Here is a 19639-nt window from a genome sequence, read left to right as displayed (position 1 = left end):
TAAAGTTTTAAAACTAATTTAAAGCCTTCATTACCATTTATAAAATTATCATCAGTTTTTCTTTGTGGATGGGCATTCCTTCAGGAAATTTGGTATCCAAGAAAAGATAGCCTTTTGTATTAGGTGGTTTTATGTAAGGGATAGAAACCAATCTCCAACTAGCTTAAGCCCAGGAGGGGTAAATTGATTTACAGCAGGGCATGATGGAACTGGGCTTAAAAGCTACTGCAGCCAGGCCCCCAACTACCATCACAGCGCACTCTTTCTCTCTGGAATAGCTGCTTCATTCACTCTGGTCAGTTTCACTGGTGGGAGACTCAGCCTCAGACACTCTGAATTCACATCATTACAGAGAGTGTAAGGGAGCTTCTCTCTCCTGCTTCAGTTAAAAAAAAAAAAAAAAATCCAAAGAAGGGATTCTGGTTGGCTTGTCTGTGACGCATGCCTACCTCCTATCACTTGCCAGAGGGCAAGGTACCATGATTAACCCAGCCTAGAAAAGACACCTACCTTTAGGGCCAAAATGGGTGGGAACTGTTTCTGAAAGAAGGAGGCAGTGGGTTCTGGCTAGGCAAAATAATAGTTAGTACATCCTCATCTACTTTCGGTGATAAAAGGAAAGTAATTTGGCATGTGAGAAACAGATCCCAGATAACATGTATCATGAAAACAAGCAAAAAAGAAAGGAATAAAGAGGGATAAGAGATAACACTGTACTTGAATGGAGTCGAGAATTTTATAAACATGTCGAGATGAAAATCCAACATTTCAACAGCAAACACTGGAATGGGCCATTAGGCTACCTGATTCTAATGCCTACAAAAACACGCTCCGTAACTGATAGGATGCACTGCAGAAGAAAGCACAGAAGAAGTGGTTCTCTGAGACTGGTTTGTGGTAGAATACCATTCAGTGAGGTAGGGGCCACAAGGATAAGACGGTATAAGGTGGATATTTGGGTTGTCCTAGCCTTGTTAACAAATGATTTTCTTGAGCTTTTCAGCTCTCCATAAGCTTTTCAGAATTTAGGGAATTTACAGCATTGCAATAGTTGTTGAAATAGTTCAACTATCTCAATTCCAATTTTGCTAAGAAGAAAGAGACCCAGCAAGGGCATTTGCCTTTCCCAGGAGCAGAAAAAAAGTTAGTACTGCATTAATATAAAGACTCAAGCCTCTGTGTTATATGACTCTCATGCCTAGTCTTGACTAGGTCCCACAGAAAATAATGAACGATGAAGGGGTTCCATTGTGCATGTGCTTTCTTTTTTTTTTAAATGATTTTTGAGTTACTGACAAGCTTGTATGGACATTGGCTTCAATAGACCAGGTGTTCTCTTACCTGCACACAGCTCCCTATGTCAACATCCCTTATCAGCAGTCTCAGAAGTGCATCTCCTTCAAAGGTTTCCATCAATGTCAGCACCACAGGAATACTCAGTCATTCTGGTTTTCTTTTGTTTCTCCCTCTGCTTCCCCACCCTTCCAGATGATAGACATGATGTACTTTGTCATCATTATGCTGGTGGTGCTGATGAGTTTTGGGGTCGCCAGGCAAGCCATTCTGTTTCCCAACGAGGAGCCATCATGGAAATTGGCCAAGAACATCTTCTACATGCCCTATTGGATGATTTATGGGGAAGTGTTTGCAGACCAGATAGACCGTAAGCAAGTTTATGATTCTCATACACCAAAGTCAGGTATTTAACTTCATTTGGGTCATATCTTTTCCAAGTTCATTTGTTTGTTTTCAATAAATGGCTCAAGATAGAGGACTGATTCCTAGCTTGCTATCTTGGAGGAAAAAATAACAATTACAGAAGGTGAATATACAATTTTAGCACAGTAGTCCTCGGGTGCTTTTTTCAGGTATGTCCTTTCTGTGACAGCTGACGTGCCAAATTTGATCAAGAATGAACCATTTAAAAAGGTCTAAATTCTTTGGGGATTCAAAATCCTAGGGCCATGTGTTGAATATTTCAATATTAGGAGTATATTATGTCACTACTCCCCACCCTACCCCAGCCCCCAGCCTTTAAAAAATAAATTCCTTGGGTTTGACTTCAGAACAAATAAACAATTCTCAATTTCGCCATCAGAATTCAAGAGTGAGGGCAAACATCTGCATGTTTTCCTTGCACTGGAAACTATTCTCCAGCTCCTTTTCCCACTGTCTTAAATTATGTGCTGTTGAGACTCAAAAGAAGCTAGTATTCATTGCCTGGAAGTATGGAAAATGCCTTAGGTTATAAAATGAGTTGCTTGCTTGTAAATGCCAGAAAAAAAAATAGTATCTATATCATGAAGTGATTCATTGTGAGGAGCGAGTGCCAGCAGGCCCCCGATGTTTCATGCCCTAATAGATGCTGATTCTCTGTAATAAACACCCTTCTTGTATAGAGTTTGAAGATAGTTGTGTCCTAGGAGTCTGTTCCAGCATTTTATTTGGATAAAATGTCAGGACATACCAGGCACTGGGAAATTATTTGGGAAGAAAGCATCAGGAAAAGAAATATCTTTCAGTGTGGAGGAGTTGAATCCCAGGAGCAACCATTTCTCATTTTCCCTGAGGAGTTTAACTCTAGAAATAACATCCTTCCAACATTGTTGAATTAACATTTTTCTAACGTTTTTTTGCTGACAGACCAGCCATCTGAGCTCTGGACTATAGACATGGATTAGGGTTACATAACTAGGTAGTATAGCTTATTAAGAACCGGAGCAAAGACTAGTCAGCATCTCCCCCACCCCACCCCTGCCAGTCCCAGGTAGGACTGAGACCAGGAAAATAAGGACAAAGCACCAAAAAGTGTGAGTCCTACAGGCCTGTGAAGAGCATGTGTACACTGGCCACAGGACACACCAGTCTCTTATTTTCCCTTCCATGATGGGTTTTGAACAAATACTCTTTCCTTCTCACAATGAGTTATCTGAGGCAAGAAGGTTTTTTGGAACACCTAATTGGAACAAATACTCATTTCATGAGACTTAGCCATCTCACTGAGCAAGAATTTTAACTCCATCTCCCAGTTGGAATATCTTTGACAATGTGCAGCCTTCACCAAGACAGCTTTCCAGGGACTGGGGAAAACTCTTTTGAATTCCTTCTTTCAAATGGTCCCTAAACGCAAAACAACACTTAAAAAGCCCACCTATGATCATTCTCCTCGGAGATTAAATGTACTATTTTTCCCCAAGAAATTGCTTTTCCACTTACATTATTTTACTTTTTCTATCTTTCCTTTCTTTCCCCAAATGAAATTAAGCCCCCATGGGTCTTTTGACAATGCAACATTTTGGGATGGGAGAAGGAGGGAGGTGTAGGTGTGCTTTATGAGTGGGATTCTGTCCGTCCGTCTACAAGTGGCCATTTATTGATGTTGTACTATGAACCCAGCCTAGTGCAACAAACACCACCATCTGGCTGAATCAGAGGTTCTATTATTGTTATTTTGAAAGAAGGGCTGATTGTAGTTTAGAACTCGAAAAAACCCTGGAGATGGAAGTGCAGTGTTTTGTGTGAGTGAAGTATGAATACAGATTTCCCACGTTGTTAATTAGATCTGTGGTGCTCTATGTGTGTGAGAATAAATTTCTACCCCATATCCCACATATCCCAGTATGTAGCCAACTCAGCCTTGGATGGATGTAACCTTCATGACACCCTTCCCCCGACCACTTACCTTCCTTTTTGATATTCTGAAATTGGCTGCAATGGTGGCCACTGTTCTAAGCTAAATCAGCCAGTTTTCTGTCTAGAGTGTTAGAGTATCTGTCCTTTCTCAAATGGGCATAGAACACTGCCCCCAAATCTGTCATTACACTTGGCCAAAGTCATTGAACATCCCTGTCCTCTAAATGATTTGGTTCTCATGTCATGGCATTGAGTGGGCCAAAGGGGGATTGGGTGATGGCCCTGCCCGGACATTCAGAACTGCCCAGGAGACCCAAGTTCCGAGCTATTTGAGAAAGGTACAAATCGTTTATGCTGCCCTGCGGTGTCTTGCCTACTTTCCGTGCCGTGTCCAGGTCGGTTTGTGAAGCATGTATTCAGGCTGATTGGATCTCATATCCACCTGGACCCACAGCCCTGCCCAGGGTCCACCAACCCCATCCTGTGGATGTGCCCTGTGGGGACCTCTCCAAGTGCTGCTCATTCTCGCACACCTTCTCAGAGCAGCTCATTTCTAACGTAATGCACGCGCTCCATGTCTAACTCTTTTTGTTTTTAGCTGCAAAATTGTTAAACCTATTTCATGTTTGCAGAAATAATCTTTCTTAATTAAGGTGAGTGTATATGGCTGTATCTTGGGGCCCTCGGGGTGGGTTATTAACATCTGTCTCACACCTCAGAAGGGAGGACAGCTTTAATGCCCTCACTTCTGGGAGGCAATATTACCCAACTACAGATTTTTAATATACATTCCATTTTTTTCTTGTAGTTAGTCCTAAACCCAGAGACTATCAATAAGGCCAAAAAAGCTAGAAAGAGACTTCTAAGGTTACTTTCCAAATGTGCTTAAAGACTAAAAGCAAAAGGAAAAAAAGAAAAAAAAAAGAATGTAAATTTACAAAATGACATGTACTTTGACCTCTAAGCCAAGTTGGGTTAACACAAACGATAGTCCAGCATTAATCTCAATTATCTGTAGAGGCTAAAACATGTGCTTTGGTGTTGGGAGCAGAAGTGAGTGCAAGAACGTGTTTGGAAACAGCAGATAATGAAACTCAGGAAGGAACAGTGATGATCTGCTCGTCTATACACTTTGCCTAACACCCTGATTAATGGATGGGAATTGAACCTGCTGTCATTGTCTGATTGGTGGGTTTCTGGTTTTTGTTTTTTTCACATAGCCCAAAATCATCTCAGGTATTTATGTTATATGTACTAGCTCTCTAAGACCCAATCTATGGGCTACCGTGATGGGACTTGGGCTCCAGGTTGCTAAAAGCATTGCTACCGAATGATGATATCCTTCTGGGCATCTCATTAAATGACCCATGTTGCATGGCTTCTGAGAGCTGGTCAGGATCCCACTGGAGCCTGAGGGGAAAAAAGCCACTTGAGAGTAGAGGAGCAGCAGAATAAATTTCCAGCACATTCATGCCAAGGCGGGGGCAAAGCTAAAATTAGATGGATTTTCGCCAGCTAAGAAATCTGGTTCTACGTTTTTGTGTGTGAGGTGCTTGGAAGTTCACCTCTGTTGGCAGAGAAAATGGGGTGTCTCTAGCTTCCTCGAGCCTCTGAATGAATGAGACTTCCCTTTATTTACAGGGCATCCTTGTGTTGCCTGCCATACACACAGATTCCCCAGGCTGTACCAGGGCAGGGGGAAAATGAATCATGCTCTTGAATACATTAAATCAGCATCTAAATTTAGTCCTTTTTTCTGTCTCTCTGAGTATTTTCACAAGTTTGGTTAGTAATGTGGAAGCAGAATGTCCAAAACTTACTTTCTACCATGACAACTTATTATTTAGCCGTTTCTATTCACCCTAAATTAACTATCCAACCTACTTAATGCATGGATCACATTTTATTTCCCTTATTGCCTAGGGCCTTTCCATCTGAAATTAATGGGTTATCTGGAGTAAGAGGGATATTTGTGTTGTTGTTTGGTTTGATTTGGTTTTGCTCATTTATTTATTTAGTACTGAAGTTTTGCCGTTCAAAAACTCTATAGGCCTGTTGTCTCTGTGATGTTGACTGGATTTAAAGTGTTGTTTTTGTCAGGAAACAAGGAGCATGCATGGGCATGTAAAGCTCAGACATTCTCCTGTATTACTTTTCTGTCTCAAATCATTTGTTGCTCACTTCAGGTGTGGAAATTAGGATAGCTCAAGGCCAGTCTCTAAAATATGCCTACTTATGGTGAAGCTTAGAACAGCAAGAACAGAAAAGATGACTATTGTTATGCATTTCAATCCATAGACTCCAGTTCTGGAAACTCAGGGCTCTGCATCTGTTTGGTATTTAGGACTGACCTTCTCTAATGGATTCAGAGCACACTATGCCTGACAGTTGTGGCGTGGGGAGTGTTCCCTGACGAAAGAAAGTATTTTGGAAAAGACAAACTCGAGCCTGTGCCAACTTTTGGGAAAGGGGGTATTGTTTTGCTGGGTTTTGTTTTTGCAAATTGCTAAGGAAGCAAGCCAATATGAGGCACCACCCCCATTTTCTGTCCCTGAAAGTCAGCTTACACTCTAGAGAATCCCCACCCGACTTGTTTACTAATGCAACCTGAGGGTTAGCAGGCTTACAAACAGCAGAACTATCTGCAGACAGGCCGTTGTGATGATTCATTTCACTACTGTAACCAACATTTGTTCCATTGTCATCATACTGATTTTAGCCTTTGCTCACAGGTTAGGCTCCATTTTTAATTTGTTCATTTTTCAGTCAATGAATATTTGTTTTGTTCCTACTATGAGCTGAGCATCGAGGTACAGAGGTGCATGTGACAGAGACATTGTCTTCAAGGAATTTACAGTCCAGGAGAGGCAGACTGACGTGGTCCATATATGTGGAGATGGAGCCCCAGAAAGAAAGTAGTCAGTTCTTCCTGGGGTGAAAGGAAGAGCACAGTAGATGAAGCCTTGCAAAGAGTGGGAAGGTTGAGCTGAGCCCTGAAATTTAAGTAGATATTTGCTAGACAGATGGGAGCAGGGGGGTGTGAAGGAGAAGAATGACATTCCAAACCGAGACTTAGCATGGAAAGTTCCAGGCACAGCAGGTAGTTTAATATGGCTGACTGCAGGGTGAGAGGCAGGAGGCAGGAAGCAGGACAGATGGGTCTGAAGAGAGACAGGAGTATAGATCTTAGCGGAGTTATACTCCCTGCTCAGGGTAGTACCATGATGTGATATATGTTTTAGTTGGAGCTATCAAGCAAAATGTAAAGGGTCCATAAAAGGGATGGAGATGGAAGGTGGGAGGACATTAGCTAATGCAGTAGCAGTTGGGATGGAGAAGATAGGCAGCATGAAACTTCAGGAAGGTAAAATCAGAAGGACCTGGATAGAAGTCAGATGGTGCAGAAGGCGGGAGTGCGGGAAGTGGATGAGGATTTAAGATGGAGGAGATGAAGTTCACTCCAAGGTTTCTGGCTCAGTCTAAACAGTGCTGTCATCTACTGAGACAGAGGAGCAGGGAGGAGGAACTGTGGGGGGAAGGGGACTTGTTCACTTGGGCTTGGATGGAGCTTGAAGTTTCCATTGGAATTCCAAAAAAATTATGAAGAAGACTATTTTGTTTATAGAACTCTAGAGCTAAGTAGAAAAAGCTGGACTGGAGATATAGATTTGGGGGTCAAGAATACAACCACCAGTCAAAGCCATGGGAGTGGGTGAGCTTTCCAGAGAGCACAAGTAGAGAGAGAAGAGAAGGCCAGAGCAGAACACTGAGAATGGAGGAGTCAACAGTATCAAATGCAAGAGAAGAGTGCAACTAGGTGAATATTTAAAAGAGTCCATTCAGTTTGACCTTTAGAAAGTCACTGGTGACTTTGGCCAGAGAATTTGCATTTCAGCGGGGAGTGCAAAAATCAATTACAGTGATTTAAGAGTAAATGAGTAGCAAGGCAAAGCATTTACCAGGGAAAAGGGAGGGAGACAAGTGTTGTATATGTATGGGGCCGGGGGTGTCAATGCAGTGAGGCTTGGAAAAGAAGAGTATTGTTTTGTAATCACCCCTCAGGAAAGTCACTGACCCATACATATCAAACAATTGCCTAGGGCTGCCTCTTTGCATAGTTAGGTTGTCTGTTTTCTCAGTCAAGACTTAGCAGCCCAGATCAGGAAAAACAAATCGGTGGATTAAGTCAAGATTGAAGATTTTTTGTGCCATTACAGCAGAAAGAAAGGGGCCTAGGGATTTTGAAGAGGCTTGCAAGGGTTCTTAAAGTTTTGCGTTATAAGGTCTAGGATGGAGGGTGAAGAAAATAAAGGTACAATGTTGGTAAGTACCTAGGAGGAAAAAAGAATAATCAAAGGACTAGAATTCTAACTTGAACACCAAGGACACTGAGAACTAAGGATCCTGAGAGTAGTGATGATAACGTGCTGTGGTCAGAGAATGGTAAACTGGCCTTCAAAATTGAGAGGTGGAACAATTTAGGATAATGATAAGAGCCAGGAGTGGCTATAAGGATGGGTTCTAGGATATGCTGGAATCAAGGTCACACATCGTGAAGCTAGGTTCTTCTGTGTTTGTCACTTACAGATGTTGAAGTGTCCATGATAATGACAAGAGAGGGGAAGACTTTGAGCAGGATGACCTGAAACCCAAAGGAGAAAGGGCTTTTTGCACAACAGTGAAAAGCAGTGGTTTAGAAGAGGCAAAGAGTATCAGCGAGAATGCAGACATTACTTATGGGAACCACACTGGCAGATGAGCAGAAATATGGGATTTCCATTTGAGAAGGTTACAGGGAGGTGGTGTCTTCCTACAAAATGGGTTTAGCTAAGCCAAGAAAATGGGGTATTGTTCTTAGGATAAGTGTAAGAAAGCAGAGGAGTTTGTGTTCAGTGGTAAGGGTTTTCCAGAAGGCTCTGGGGAAAGGGAGGAAAGGGAGAAATGGGAAAATTCAGTGGGCAGAAAGCACAACATCATATGAGGACAGTAGCATAAGGCAGGATAGTTAACCAGAGGAGTTTGCATTGCAGATATAGAGGATCATAGGTAAGAAAGGTATGGTGGGAATAACTTTTCCAGAGTTTTGAGGCAGCTGGAGCCTGGAGCCCTAGTAGCATAAGAGGCCAGATGAGGCTGATGAGATCTAGGTCTCAGAGGCAGACTAGAGTGGTCATTGCTCAGGTTTCCAAAATTGTGTTGGGGACAAATTGCTCTGGTGCCTGAGGAATGGGTGTGGCTCCCAGATCACAGATGCAGAGGCTGCCAGAAAATCAACTTTTTTTTTTTTTTATTATAATTCTGCTTATTTCTCTTTTGAACACCTACCCCCTTATGCTGGGGGAAAATCATGACCTCAGGCTCAGCCCTCTTTACCTTCCCTGAGGTGGGTTAATGTTGGGGGGGTGGGAGCAGGTTGTAGTTTTGAGTAATCTGTCCACACAGTTTGCTGCTAAAATGTCCATTATGCCTGTCAGTGTGACCCTCCAAGTGTAGCTGACTTATGAGGTCTCCCCACAGTCCCAAATCCTAGACACTTGCTCCCTCTGGGGCCCTGCTACCCACAAAAGAACTGCCAGGAAAACCACGCAGCCTGAGCCCACAAAGCACATGCAAGCTGGCGTTCACTCCCAAACACCCTCACACGTATACACAGACACACATTTCTTTCCTCTCCCCTCCAGTCTTGCTCCTGCCAGCATAATTTCATCTATTCCCAAATTCCTCTCTCTGTTACCCCTTCTACAAATGCTTGAAAGTCCTGAGAGCTTGTACATCCGGACCACAAAAGCAGCCAGCGACTCAAAGGCTGTCTCTGGGTTGTGCCTTGCAACCCCTCCTTCCCTGATAGAGAGCCATTACCTGCTTGCAAAACAAGCAGGAAATGTGAATGAGTATTTCATAGTGCTATCCCACCACACTGATTTAACCATCTTGTAAGTAAAAACAGGATGCCCCAAATAAAAATAAACTTATTGGCGCCAGGCATGCTAGATGTAATCTCTGTGTTTCAAAGGGAATGTGAAGGAATCATAAATCGTCTCATGGTGTTGCTGCGGGGATTTCCTAAACTCTCAGAATGGTAGTAGGTCTTGCAAGTTCTTCTAGAATAGCCCTGTCCAGTAGAATCTTCTGTGATGGTGGAACTGATCTAGTCCTGTACTTTTAGTCACACGTGGCTAGCGGGCCCTTGAAATGTGGCCGGTGTGAATGAGAAACTGAATTTTTGTTTAATTTTAATTAATTGAAGTTTTAATTTAAAGGGCTGCACATTGCTAATTGCTACCCTATGGGACAGCTCAGTTCTAGTCCTTCAGAACACCAGCTCTGTGAGAGCTGGAAACACATCTGCCTTGTTCCCTACTGTAGCCTCAGCATCTCAAACTGTCTGGCACAAAGTAGGTGCTCAGAAAACAGTTGGTGCATGAAATAAACCCCTTGACGTAAGGAATAGAAAGAAAGTAAGGTTGTTATCTGCTTTACATAATTTAAAAAAAGAAGATTTCAATGATACATATAAAGAAATTTGAAAATTTTCAATTGAGAGGGTGAAAAGTTTATTATAAAGGAATTTAAAATTTGGGTTAAGTCAAATGTAGTGATCATGGATTCATACTTCAAACACACACACAGAGAAAAGTGAACTCAAATGGGATCCTAGAGTTGATAACTTCCTGCAATTTAGCTGAATTTGTATTCAAGAAGAGAATTACAGCCACATTCAAGAAATATTTATTGAACAAGTCATCATTCTAGACTATGTGCAGAGATTGACTGTTGGGTAGCTAGAAGAGAGGAAGGAAGAGAGGGAGAGAAGGGAGGAGGGAGGGAGGGAGGGATGGAGGGAGGAAGGAAAGAAGGGAGGGAGGGAGGGTAGGCATTTGGTTGTTGAGGGCAGCTGAGGAAGGGAGAGAGAGCTGTGTGAGCCCAGCAGTGGGACTGGATGAGACCCAAACAGAGAGCCCTGCCAGCTCCACGTTGTGCCACCCTGGAGGTGGTTGCCATGCATCCTGTAACTACGGGCCTCTCCACAGGCACGGTGTTCTGACCAAACGCAACGAGGCAGGTGGCTGATTTCCACTCAGAGCAGAGCAGAGTACATCCCTTCTGATAACGTGGCGAGATTTTAACTGACCTGTGTCAACAACAAGCAAAAAATAGACTGACCTCCACACAGGTTAACTATTAACAGACAGGGCCAGCAAGATTCACATGTTAATTGTTTTTTCTCAAATGTGACAAGAGTCCAAATAAGCCTGCAGCCTCAGTGAGGAGGGGGAAGTTAGGTGCTCAAGATCTTTTACAAGATACCGTCCAGTGGAGTGAAGAGCTTCCTGCCGCTAGATTTCAGACTCTGTCTGGCAAGTGACATTTGACTGAATCGCTTGGCCTTCAGCCAGATATTTGGTGTCTAGAGTATCAGGCCTGAGGTTCAAGATGAGGGCATGCTTGGCAGAAGACCCCAGTAACTTCAGATCAGGTATAGAATTGTGAGTCCTTGCCATGGTGACACACCCAGTTCAAGTACATGACATCCACTGATGGGTCAAAACCTGAGGGGCTATTTCTTGACCTGGGTTGTCGTTACATGGGTTTTCATTTTACACTGGACATATATGTTTTATGGACTCTTCTGTATATATGATGTATCTCACAATGTAATATAAAAAGGAGTAAAGCAGACAGGCTGCTATCACATTTTCTAGGTTCTAGTTAGAATGGATTCATTCATTCAGTGACATTTACTGAGCGCTTCTGTGTGCCAGGCACTGTGCGAGGAGCTGGGGAGTAAAAAGAAACATACGTTATTGTCTTGGCTTCGAAAAATGTTTAATAGGGATGATTGACAAGTAAACAAATCGGTATGATATATATATTCCATAGACGTGATGTATAAGGACTTAGCTCAAAGGAAAGAACATACTTTTATTTGAGGGTGGGTGGGGTGAGGGGGACGTGTTGAAGCGGAAAAACAAGAGAAGGCAAAGTACAGCCAGAGAAATTCTCCTGGAGGTAACAGTTAAGCTGGATCATAAAGGGTACTAAGAGCTTCCCAGACAGATCATAAAGAGGGCATTCTAGACAGAGGGACCATCATGCACAGAGCTAGAGAGAGGTGACAAGGTATGCCAGGTGTAGGCATGTGGAGACAGCAGAGAAGTGAGAGTCCCTCCCTGGACCGGTCAGTTAGGGTTAATCCCCCTTACAAGGTGCTCCCACGCCTCCTTTACCTACCCTGGGTTAACTCATGGCACCGTATTGGTTTTTTCTGGTTTCTTATGTGTATCCCCACTGGACTATATGCATTTTGGGAGGGAGAAGGCCGGGGTTCGTGTCCATCTTTTTCACCATATTTGAGTCAATGAATGGAGAAGAGGTTAGAAACGTAGATTGTAAAGCCTTTGTATGCCAGGCTAAGGAATTTGAATCTTTTCTTATGGGAAAGGCACAGCTTACCTTGTGTGGAGCCCATTTCTAAGTTAAGGCTGTAGTTTATGGAATTCGCAGGTTGTGAATGCCGAGTGGGGATATTGTGGCTGGAAAGTATACAACCTTGATGCTCATTTCAGGGAAGCTCGGCGAGCCGTAGAAAAGCCCTTTGTTCCAAAATGTCTTTTAAAAGAGAAATAGCAAGTTTTGAAGAGTCAAAACATCCCCGGAATGGGTTAAACCTACTGACTGTTCTCCCCTTAGTGTGAAGTATTTGAATCTTTCATCTTAACCCCCCAAAAAAGCTGAAATCAGCATTCAGGGAAGGAAAGTTAAAATGGGGGCAGGTCACGAAGGAAGCAGATGGCTCCAGCGGAGGGTGAGGCAGACTTTGAGCAGCCAGAGGGCATCATGAGGCGACTGTGTGCCTGGAGGGCAGGGAAAGTGAGACGGGGTGTGGGGAAGGTTCGGAAAGAGAGCTGGTGGCAGAAGCAGCTATGCCTACCTTGCAGTTTTGCCAAGGGCCCTGGCAGATGCCCCGCTTGCCTCCAAAAACCATCTTCTATGCTGTCTGCAATAAATTGCTGATGCCTGAATTTAAATATCAGGACTACTTGAAGTTCTAAAAGCCTCAGGCTCCCCCAGTTCAGGCTGCAGGTGCTGGAGTTCCCAACTCCTGCTTCTCCAGTTCAGCCAGGTTTCTCCTCACCTACACCCCGCCCCTTCCTGCTAGGAGACTAACAGATGCAAAAGAGAGAGAGGAAGACAGAGGGGAGGAGTCACATGCATTCAGGTACCACCCTCTCTCACCTTTTCCTTTAGTTCATCCTTTATTTATTTTCAGGTCCATTAAAAATCTATTTCCCAGGAAACTCAAAGGTCTAAAAAAGCCCCGGGAAAGCCAGCAGAAGCTGGAATACCTTCAAAGAAGTTTTCTTGTGACCGCAGAATCTCCCACAGTTAGGTCTGCCTCACTGGTTCTCAACCAGGGGCAATTTTGCCCCCCAGCCCCACCCCCAGGGGACATTTAGCACTGCTTAGAAGTATTTTTGTTTGCCACAACTCGAAAGATGCTACTGGCATCTAGTGGTAGAGGCCAGGGATGCTACTACACAGGACAACTTCCCAAGCAAAAAAATCTTCCAACCCAAAATGTCAGTAGTACTGAGGTTGAGAAAACCTGGTTTATTAGAATCCAAAATTCAACTTATTGTTGCTTCTCAAAAAAAAATGGCACAAGGTAGTTGCCGTCAACATCTGCAAAGTCCTAAAGGACAGATCTGAAAAGATCCCAAGTCCTCACTACCTGATGCCAGGAACAGTGTTCTAGGCCCCCATCCGCCATTGCTTACAGAGTTTCACATCTTTCTCCACTCTGCTCACTCATTTGATCTTCAGACCAAAGACCAAGTTAGGACATCATGCAGTTATGGTGTCAGAACGGTCAACATGACAAGCCACTTTTAGCAAACACCAGTAGGTCCCATCACCTGTTCTTGGGGACCAGTTTTGGATGGAATAAATCCAGCTACCATTGCAGTGAAGAATGAGGAGAACCCAGAGGTCTTAACTTATCATTCAGAATTCACCAAATATTTTGCTGATCCAGGTAAAATCTAGCAAACACTTCCCAAGTTTTTATCTGAGAGATGTCAGTGATTTTTTAATAGGAAAGGATCATCCTGCATGGCCAGAGAAAGTGGCTTCAGTGACCTCAGAAGTCCTGTGAAATTGTCCAGTTCAATCAGTCTAGCTCATCATCTGAGATGAAGCAGGAAGGAGAACCACACTCCCCATAATCAGACTCAATAGTTACAGTTACTGACCAACTTAACACCACTGGACCAAATCCAAAACCGTTTTTAAACATTGTGCTGGAGCCAGTGACTCTCTCCTGAGTAGACCACAGGATCCAGCTTTACAAAATCACAGTCCTTGAAGCAAAGGAATAGAGTCTGTGGCATGCCCTTTTTAATATTCTGAACAAGGGCTTTAGAAGTAAAACGCCACTGTGAACTAAGTGGTTGCAGTACTGTTGCAGGAAAGCCAGTTGCTGACAAGTACTTCAAAGTCACGGATGCCACCTGAGGAACATAGTGTTCAACGACCAGAGGAACTGTGTATGGCGCATGCGGTTCTATTATACAGCGAGTAATTGAATATACAGGGTGGGGGACATCTCCATCAAACAGGTCAGGCACTAAAAGACTAGATTCTTTTCAGTGGATTTAAGATTATACAACCTGTCAGGAGTCTACATAAGATAACCAAATGTCGAAAATGTCACTGCTTTTTGAAAAATGTATGGCAGTTGCACTTAAGCAGATTGTACTAAATATAAGGATGCCTGAGTGCTTTATTAGCTGTCAGGTGTGTTACAAAGGCTGTGTCATGAGTTTCATGGGTTTCTTCTGGCATTTCTAGGCGAAGGGAAGTCAATTAACATTTGTTGAGATCCTGTTACAGTGGCTGGCACCAGACCAGGCACAGGATATACTGCAACCCACTTAATCCTGATTTACTGTTGATGTACAGAAAGAGCAGAGATTAAATAACTTCCTTCGGGCACACAGCCAGGGTTGCAGAGGCGGAATTGGAACCCAGACCTGTCTAACTGCTAAGTCAGTGCTCTCATTTCTACACTGTAACAGAAGGGTGCTTCCATCTGATTCCACAGGCCTTCTTTCTCCCTTGCACCTTGCTCCAGTGACTGGACCACAGTTATGCATTCATTTACTTAGCAACTACTTATCAAGTGCTCTACTTGGCCCTGGAGAGAAAGTGGTACACAGGAGAGACCTCATCTTTCCCTTAGTGGGAGTTATAGTCTACTGCGGGCAGGAGGGAGGTAGACAATTAGTAAACAAATAAATAAGATACTTTGGGATAGTAATAGGTTCCATAAAGAGAATAAATCCAAGTAGTAGTCTAGGGAGTCATTGGGGCAAGGAATTAGGGTACAATTTTACATAGAATGGTCAGGGGAAGACCTTGAAGTGATAAGGTTGTATTGAAATATGAATGATGAAAACAAGTGTGGCAAGAACTGGAGAAAGAACATTCCAGCAGAGGGAACAGCAAGGACAAAAGCCATGTGGTAAAAATGATCTATTAGTTGTGCTTAACTAGGATCAGAAAGGATGCCAGTGTGACTAGAGTTTAAGATCTAAAGCAGCTCAGGTTGGTATTAACATGCCATAGTGGAAATCCTGGGTGCAAATGTGTGGCTTAATTCTAAGTTAGGGACTGTATTTAAGAACAGATCAACAACTCTGCAGTCATTCAGGAAACAGCATGCCACCATGTGCTGATAGGAGGGTAGGGAATCTTCCAGAAGCCGGTGGCTTCCAGGATCAGGAAGGGAGCTGCCTCCACTGTTGGAGCCATCCTGTGGCCTCACTGAAGGGTTCCTTCGACACTGGGATGGTGATACTTTGGACACTCTCAGAAGCACCCATCATGGATGAATTAGACACCCACATGAATAACACATTGTACCTCCAAAGAGGAGATTTACCTGTCGCTATGAGTATCTCAGGTAGCATCCATCATCAAAACTGTGAACATCTTAGTAATGTAAACAAGAATACAGCACTTGTAAATGAGACGTGTTCACAGATGGGTCAGAAGATTACAAATTGGGAAGAGGCAGCTAAAAAGTGTTAGCCCTGAGATACCAGCACTGTGCACTGGGTATAACGTACACAGGGAAAAAAATCTTACAGAAAAGTTTGCTTTGGGGAGTGATCATTAGTCCCGTAGCAGTTCACATTTACAAATGAGTGCCTGGTATGCATGTAGAACTCAGTTAAGAATGGTTTGAGTTGCTGTAGCAGGGACAGCCCATGATGGAACCAAGAATCAGGAACTCTGAATCCCAGTTCTGTCAACTCTGATAACTCTGTGACCTTGAGCAAGTTAGTGAACCTCTCTGTGCTTCAGTAGCCTTAACAAATTAAGGACAGTAAGGAGATCTGGCTTGGTAAACCTCCCCCCAGGAACACTGTTAAGAAAAAGAGCAGTCTTTCCCCAATGAGTATAATAAGCCCAAGAAATACAGGAGTTCATGCATATTAGTGTTTATGATGAAGCTAAAATCTGCATCAGTGTCAAGGTGTGATGTGTTCAAAGAAAACATTAATGAATAATAACCCTGGTGATGTGCAGATGTGCCAAATTAATGAAAGTGATACCCAAAGGACTGGAAATTTGGGAAAGAATGAAACAAAATTTGCACTTTATTTATTTATTTATTTATTTATTTATTTATTTTTGTGGCTGTGTTGGGTCTTCGTTGCTGCGTGCGGGCTTTCTCTAGTTGTGGCGAGTGGGGGCTACTCTTCGTTGCGGTGCATGGGCTTCTCTTGGGGTGGCTTCTCTTTGTTGTGGAACACGGGCTCTAGGCACGCGGGCTTCTGTAGTTGTGGCACGCAGGCTCAGTAGTTGTGGCCTGCGGGCTCTAGAGCGCAGGCTCAGTAGTTGTGGCGCGTGGGCTTAATTGCTCCGCGGCATGTGGGATCTTCCTGGGCCAGGGCTCGAACCCATGTCCCCTGCATTGGCAGGTGGATTCTTAACCACTGCGCCACCAGGGAAGTCCCAAAATTTGCACTTTAAAAGGCACAATACCAAGGACTAATCAGAGATAAGGTGTTATTGGTAGTAAACAGGGAAAGGATGAAGTGCGGTTGCTTGTAGGGTTGAGTCCTATAAAGCCAAAGTTTGCAAAGCTGTTGCTTGAGCCTCTGTTCCCTTCCAGCAGGGAAGCCAGCTCCAAATAGGTGCAGGAGCCTTGAGTCATCCAAACAACAAGGTGCTTTCCAGCATCCTCTATTCCACTGTGTTCTTTTCAAACAAAGCCCATTGAAACAGTTAAGCCAAAACAATCTGTCTCAAATAACAGTATGCCTCTCTCTCTTTACAGCAAGATAGAACCAAGAGTCTGTTGCTGCTGATCATAATGAAAAACGACGATCTTGTTTGCCCTATTGTGTCTGCCTTCTAGCCAACCCAAAAGTCATTTTGGACAGCTAACACAATTTCTCATCCATTCATGGATTCAGCAAATGTTTAGAACCTACTCTGTTCCAGGCGTTATGATGGGTGCTGGGGGTACAGTAATGAGTAAAATCTGAGTGGGGGCATCAGATAACAAGCATAGAATCACAGAGATACTTAATCATAAGCTCTGTCAAGTGTGTGTTCAAGAAATAGAGGTGATATGAGAACATCAGACATGGAGACTCAGGGAAAGGCTTTCTGAGGAAGTGACTTTTTGAGCTAAGCTATGCAGAATAAGTAGGAGTTTGCCAAGCAACGAGCAGGAGAAGAACCCAGGGAGGAGGAATAGTCTGTGCCAAGGCCCTGAGGTAGGAAGGAGGTAATTCTTGCCAGTAATTGGGAGAAGACCAGCATGGTAGAAGCATAACATATAGGGGAAAATATAGTTTGAAAAAAAACTGAAGAGCAAATGAAGGTCAAGTTGTCCAGGGCCTTCTAGGCCAGTGTAAGGATATGAGTTTTCTCTTACATTTAATGGAAAATCTTTGAAGGGTTTGGTACAGGAATTTAGCTATAGTAATGACAGTGGTGGTTGTGGTGGTGTATATATGTGTGCATGCTTATGTAAGTGTGTGTTGGTGTATGTGATGTGAATTGCATGATTTGATCAATCAGCCTCAATCCAACAGTTACCATGGGTACTGTTGAGGGCTCAGCAAGCACCAGATCATGCAGGATAGGAGCACAGACCTGAATTTCAAGCTAAGTTTTGCCCTCGTATGCTGGCTGCGTGGACCTAAACCCAGCCCCTTGCTGTGGACTGAACTGATTGGACTTAAACTAGATGAGTGGTGGTCTTGACAGGGCAGCATGGCCTCCATATTTTGGAAATTTTATCTTGAAATTCGAGGAGTGTTTTTGCTTGCCCTCCCTGATTGGGAGGGACACTGGCATTCAGTAGGTGGAGTCCATGGAGGGCCCCTGTCCTGCAGTATACAGGCCACTCCCACAATCAAGCATTGTTCTCTGTCCCACACAGCTTTCCAGAGTCCCTGCAGGCATTCATGTAGGTGAAAAACCTGGTTATGATTATCTGAGCCTAGCTCTGTTTTACATTTAAAGATACAATATTTTTGCATGTTTTTAATAAGCAGTAAATTTTTCCAGGAATGAAACCACCATGAAGATTGACGGCAGTGGTATTTTGTTTGCTTTGGAACTTTCCCAAGGGTTGTTCACCCTTTTAGAAAATCAACTCACCAGTGACAATCCTGCCCATTATACTTGAGTCTTCTGTCAGTCTACATTTGTGTCTCTCTCATACGTGGAGATTCTTCATATAGGTGTAAGCATCTGACCACTTCACTGTGGCTTGTGGAATAGTCAGACCTGAGCGTTTATATATTGAAATATTTATTATTATATTATAAATCACTGGCCTTTTTATTTTCCTGTTATTTTAAAATTAGGACATTATATTGATTTTTCTGGTTTTTCTGATTATGCATACAGGTAAATTATGCCATCAATAATTTTATTTCAGAACAGTAAAGGAGGCAGTAGAAAATACTTACTATAAAAAAGAGGTGTTGGGTCTGATAAGATTGATAACAACTGAACAAGCATGTTTGGTAATTCAAAATACTATGATTTTAGGAATCTTGCTACTTACTATCTCTGAAGAGTCTCTTGGGAACTTTAATACCTGGAGAGTTCTATGTAAAAATTTTACTTTGTTCAATAACCCAGGGAGGTATCAAGGTTGACACCACCAGTGAGAAGTCATGTGGGTGTCATTTACCCTCAGTAGAATATGATGAGACAGACATTTGACCTTTGTGGTATTCTTCCCTAAATTTCATAACCCCAGTCTAATCATGAGGGGAAAAAAATGCGACAAACACAAATTGAGTGATATTCTTCAAAGCGCCTGACCAGTACTCCTCAAAACCTTGTCAAGATCATGAAAAACAAGGAAGACTGAGAAATTGTCACAAACCAGGAGACTAAGGAGACTTGATGACCAGATGCAACGTAGCATCCTGGATGGGATCCTAGAAGAGAAAAAGGACATTAGTGGAAAACTGATTAAGTATTGACTCAAGTCTGGAGTTTAGTTAACAGTAATATACCAATATATATAAATTTCTTCATTTCAGCAAATGTACAATAGTTGTGTAAGACCTTAACATTAAAGGAAACTGAGTAAAAGGTACACAGGGATTCTCTGTACTACCTTTGCAACTTTTCTATAAACCTAAAATTATTCAAGTTTTTTTTTTCAGGTTTCTGCTTTATTGACCAAGGTAGATCTAGAGATCAAAATAAGCAAGGAGCTATATTTTTTTACTCTGCGTATAATAAAATTGGCTTTTGGTAGTGGTGATTGTATACAGGTCTGTGGGTCTTAATACATGCATAGATTTCTGTAACCACCACCACAATGAGGATACAGAGTCATTCCATTACCCCCAAAAAACTCCTTTGTATCAGACTCCCCCTGACCCCAATCCCTGACAACTATATTCCAGAATATCACATAAATGGAGTCGTATAGTATGTAACCTTTTGAGACTGGCTG

The 19639-nt window shown here is 42.9% G+C and overlaps 1 protein-coding gene across 11 annotated transcripts in view; it reads left to right on the top strand.

Moving 5' to 3' along the window:
* The window catches only part of TRPM3 (transient receptor potential cation channel subfamily M member 3), a 526465-nt gene that overhangs the window by 465324 nt on the left and 41502 nt on the right, over window positions 1-19639 (top strand). For 6 of the 11 annotated variants that reach the window (XM_007182257.2, XM_028166549.2, XM_007182256.2 and 3 more), the window contains one exon: window positions 1489-1663. In XM_007182257.2, the coding sequence (XP_007182319.1) occupies window positions 1489-1663 (175 nt within the window). Of the gene's footprint in view, window positions 1-1488; window positions 1700-19639 lie in introns of all 11 variants that reach the window. The other 5 variants (XM_028166547.2, XM_028166546.2, XM_028166545.2 and 2 more) reach the window with 1 other exon arrangement.

The sequence above is a fragment of the Balaenoptera acutorostrata genome, chromosome 6 (assembly GCF_949987535.1).
Source record: "Balaenoptera acutorostrata chromosome 6, mBalAcu1.1, whole genome shotgun sequence".
Lineage (NCBI taxonomy): Eukaryota > Metazoa > Chordata > Mammalia > Artiodactyla > Balaenopteridae > Balaenoptera > Balaenoptera acutorostrata.
This window is presented reverse-complemented; position numbering and strand designations above follow the sequence as displayed.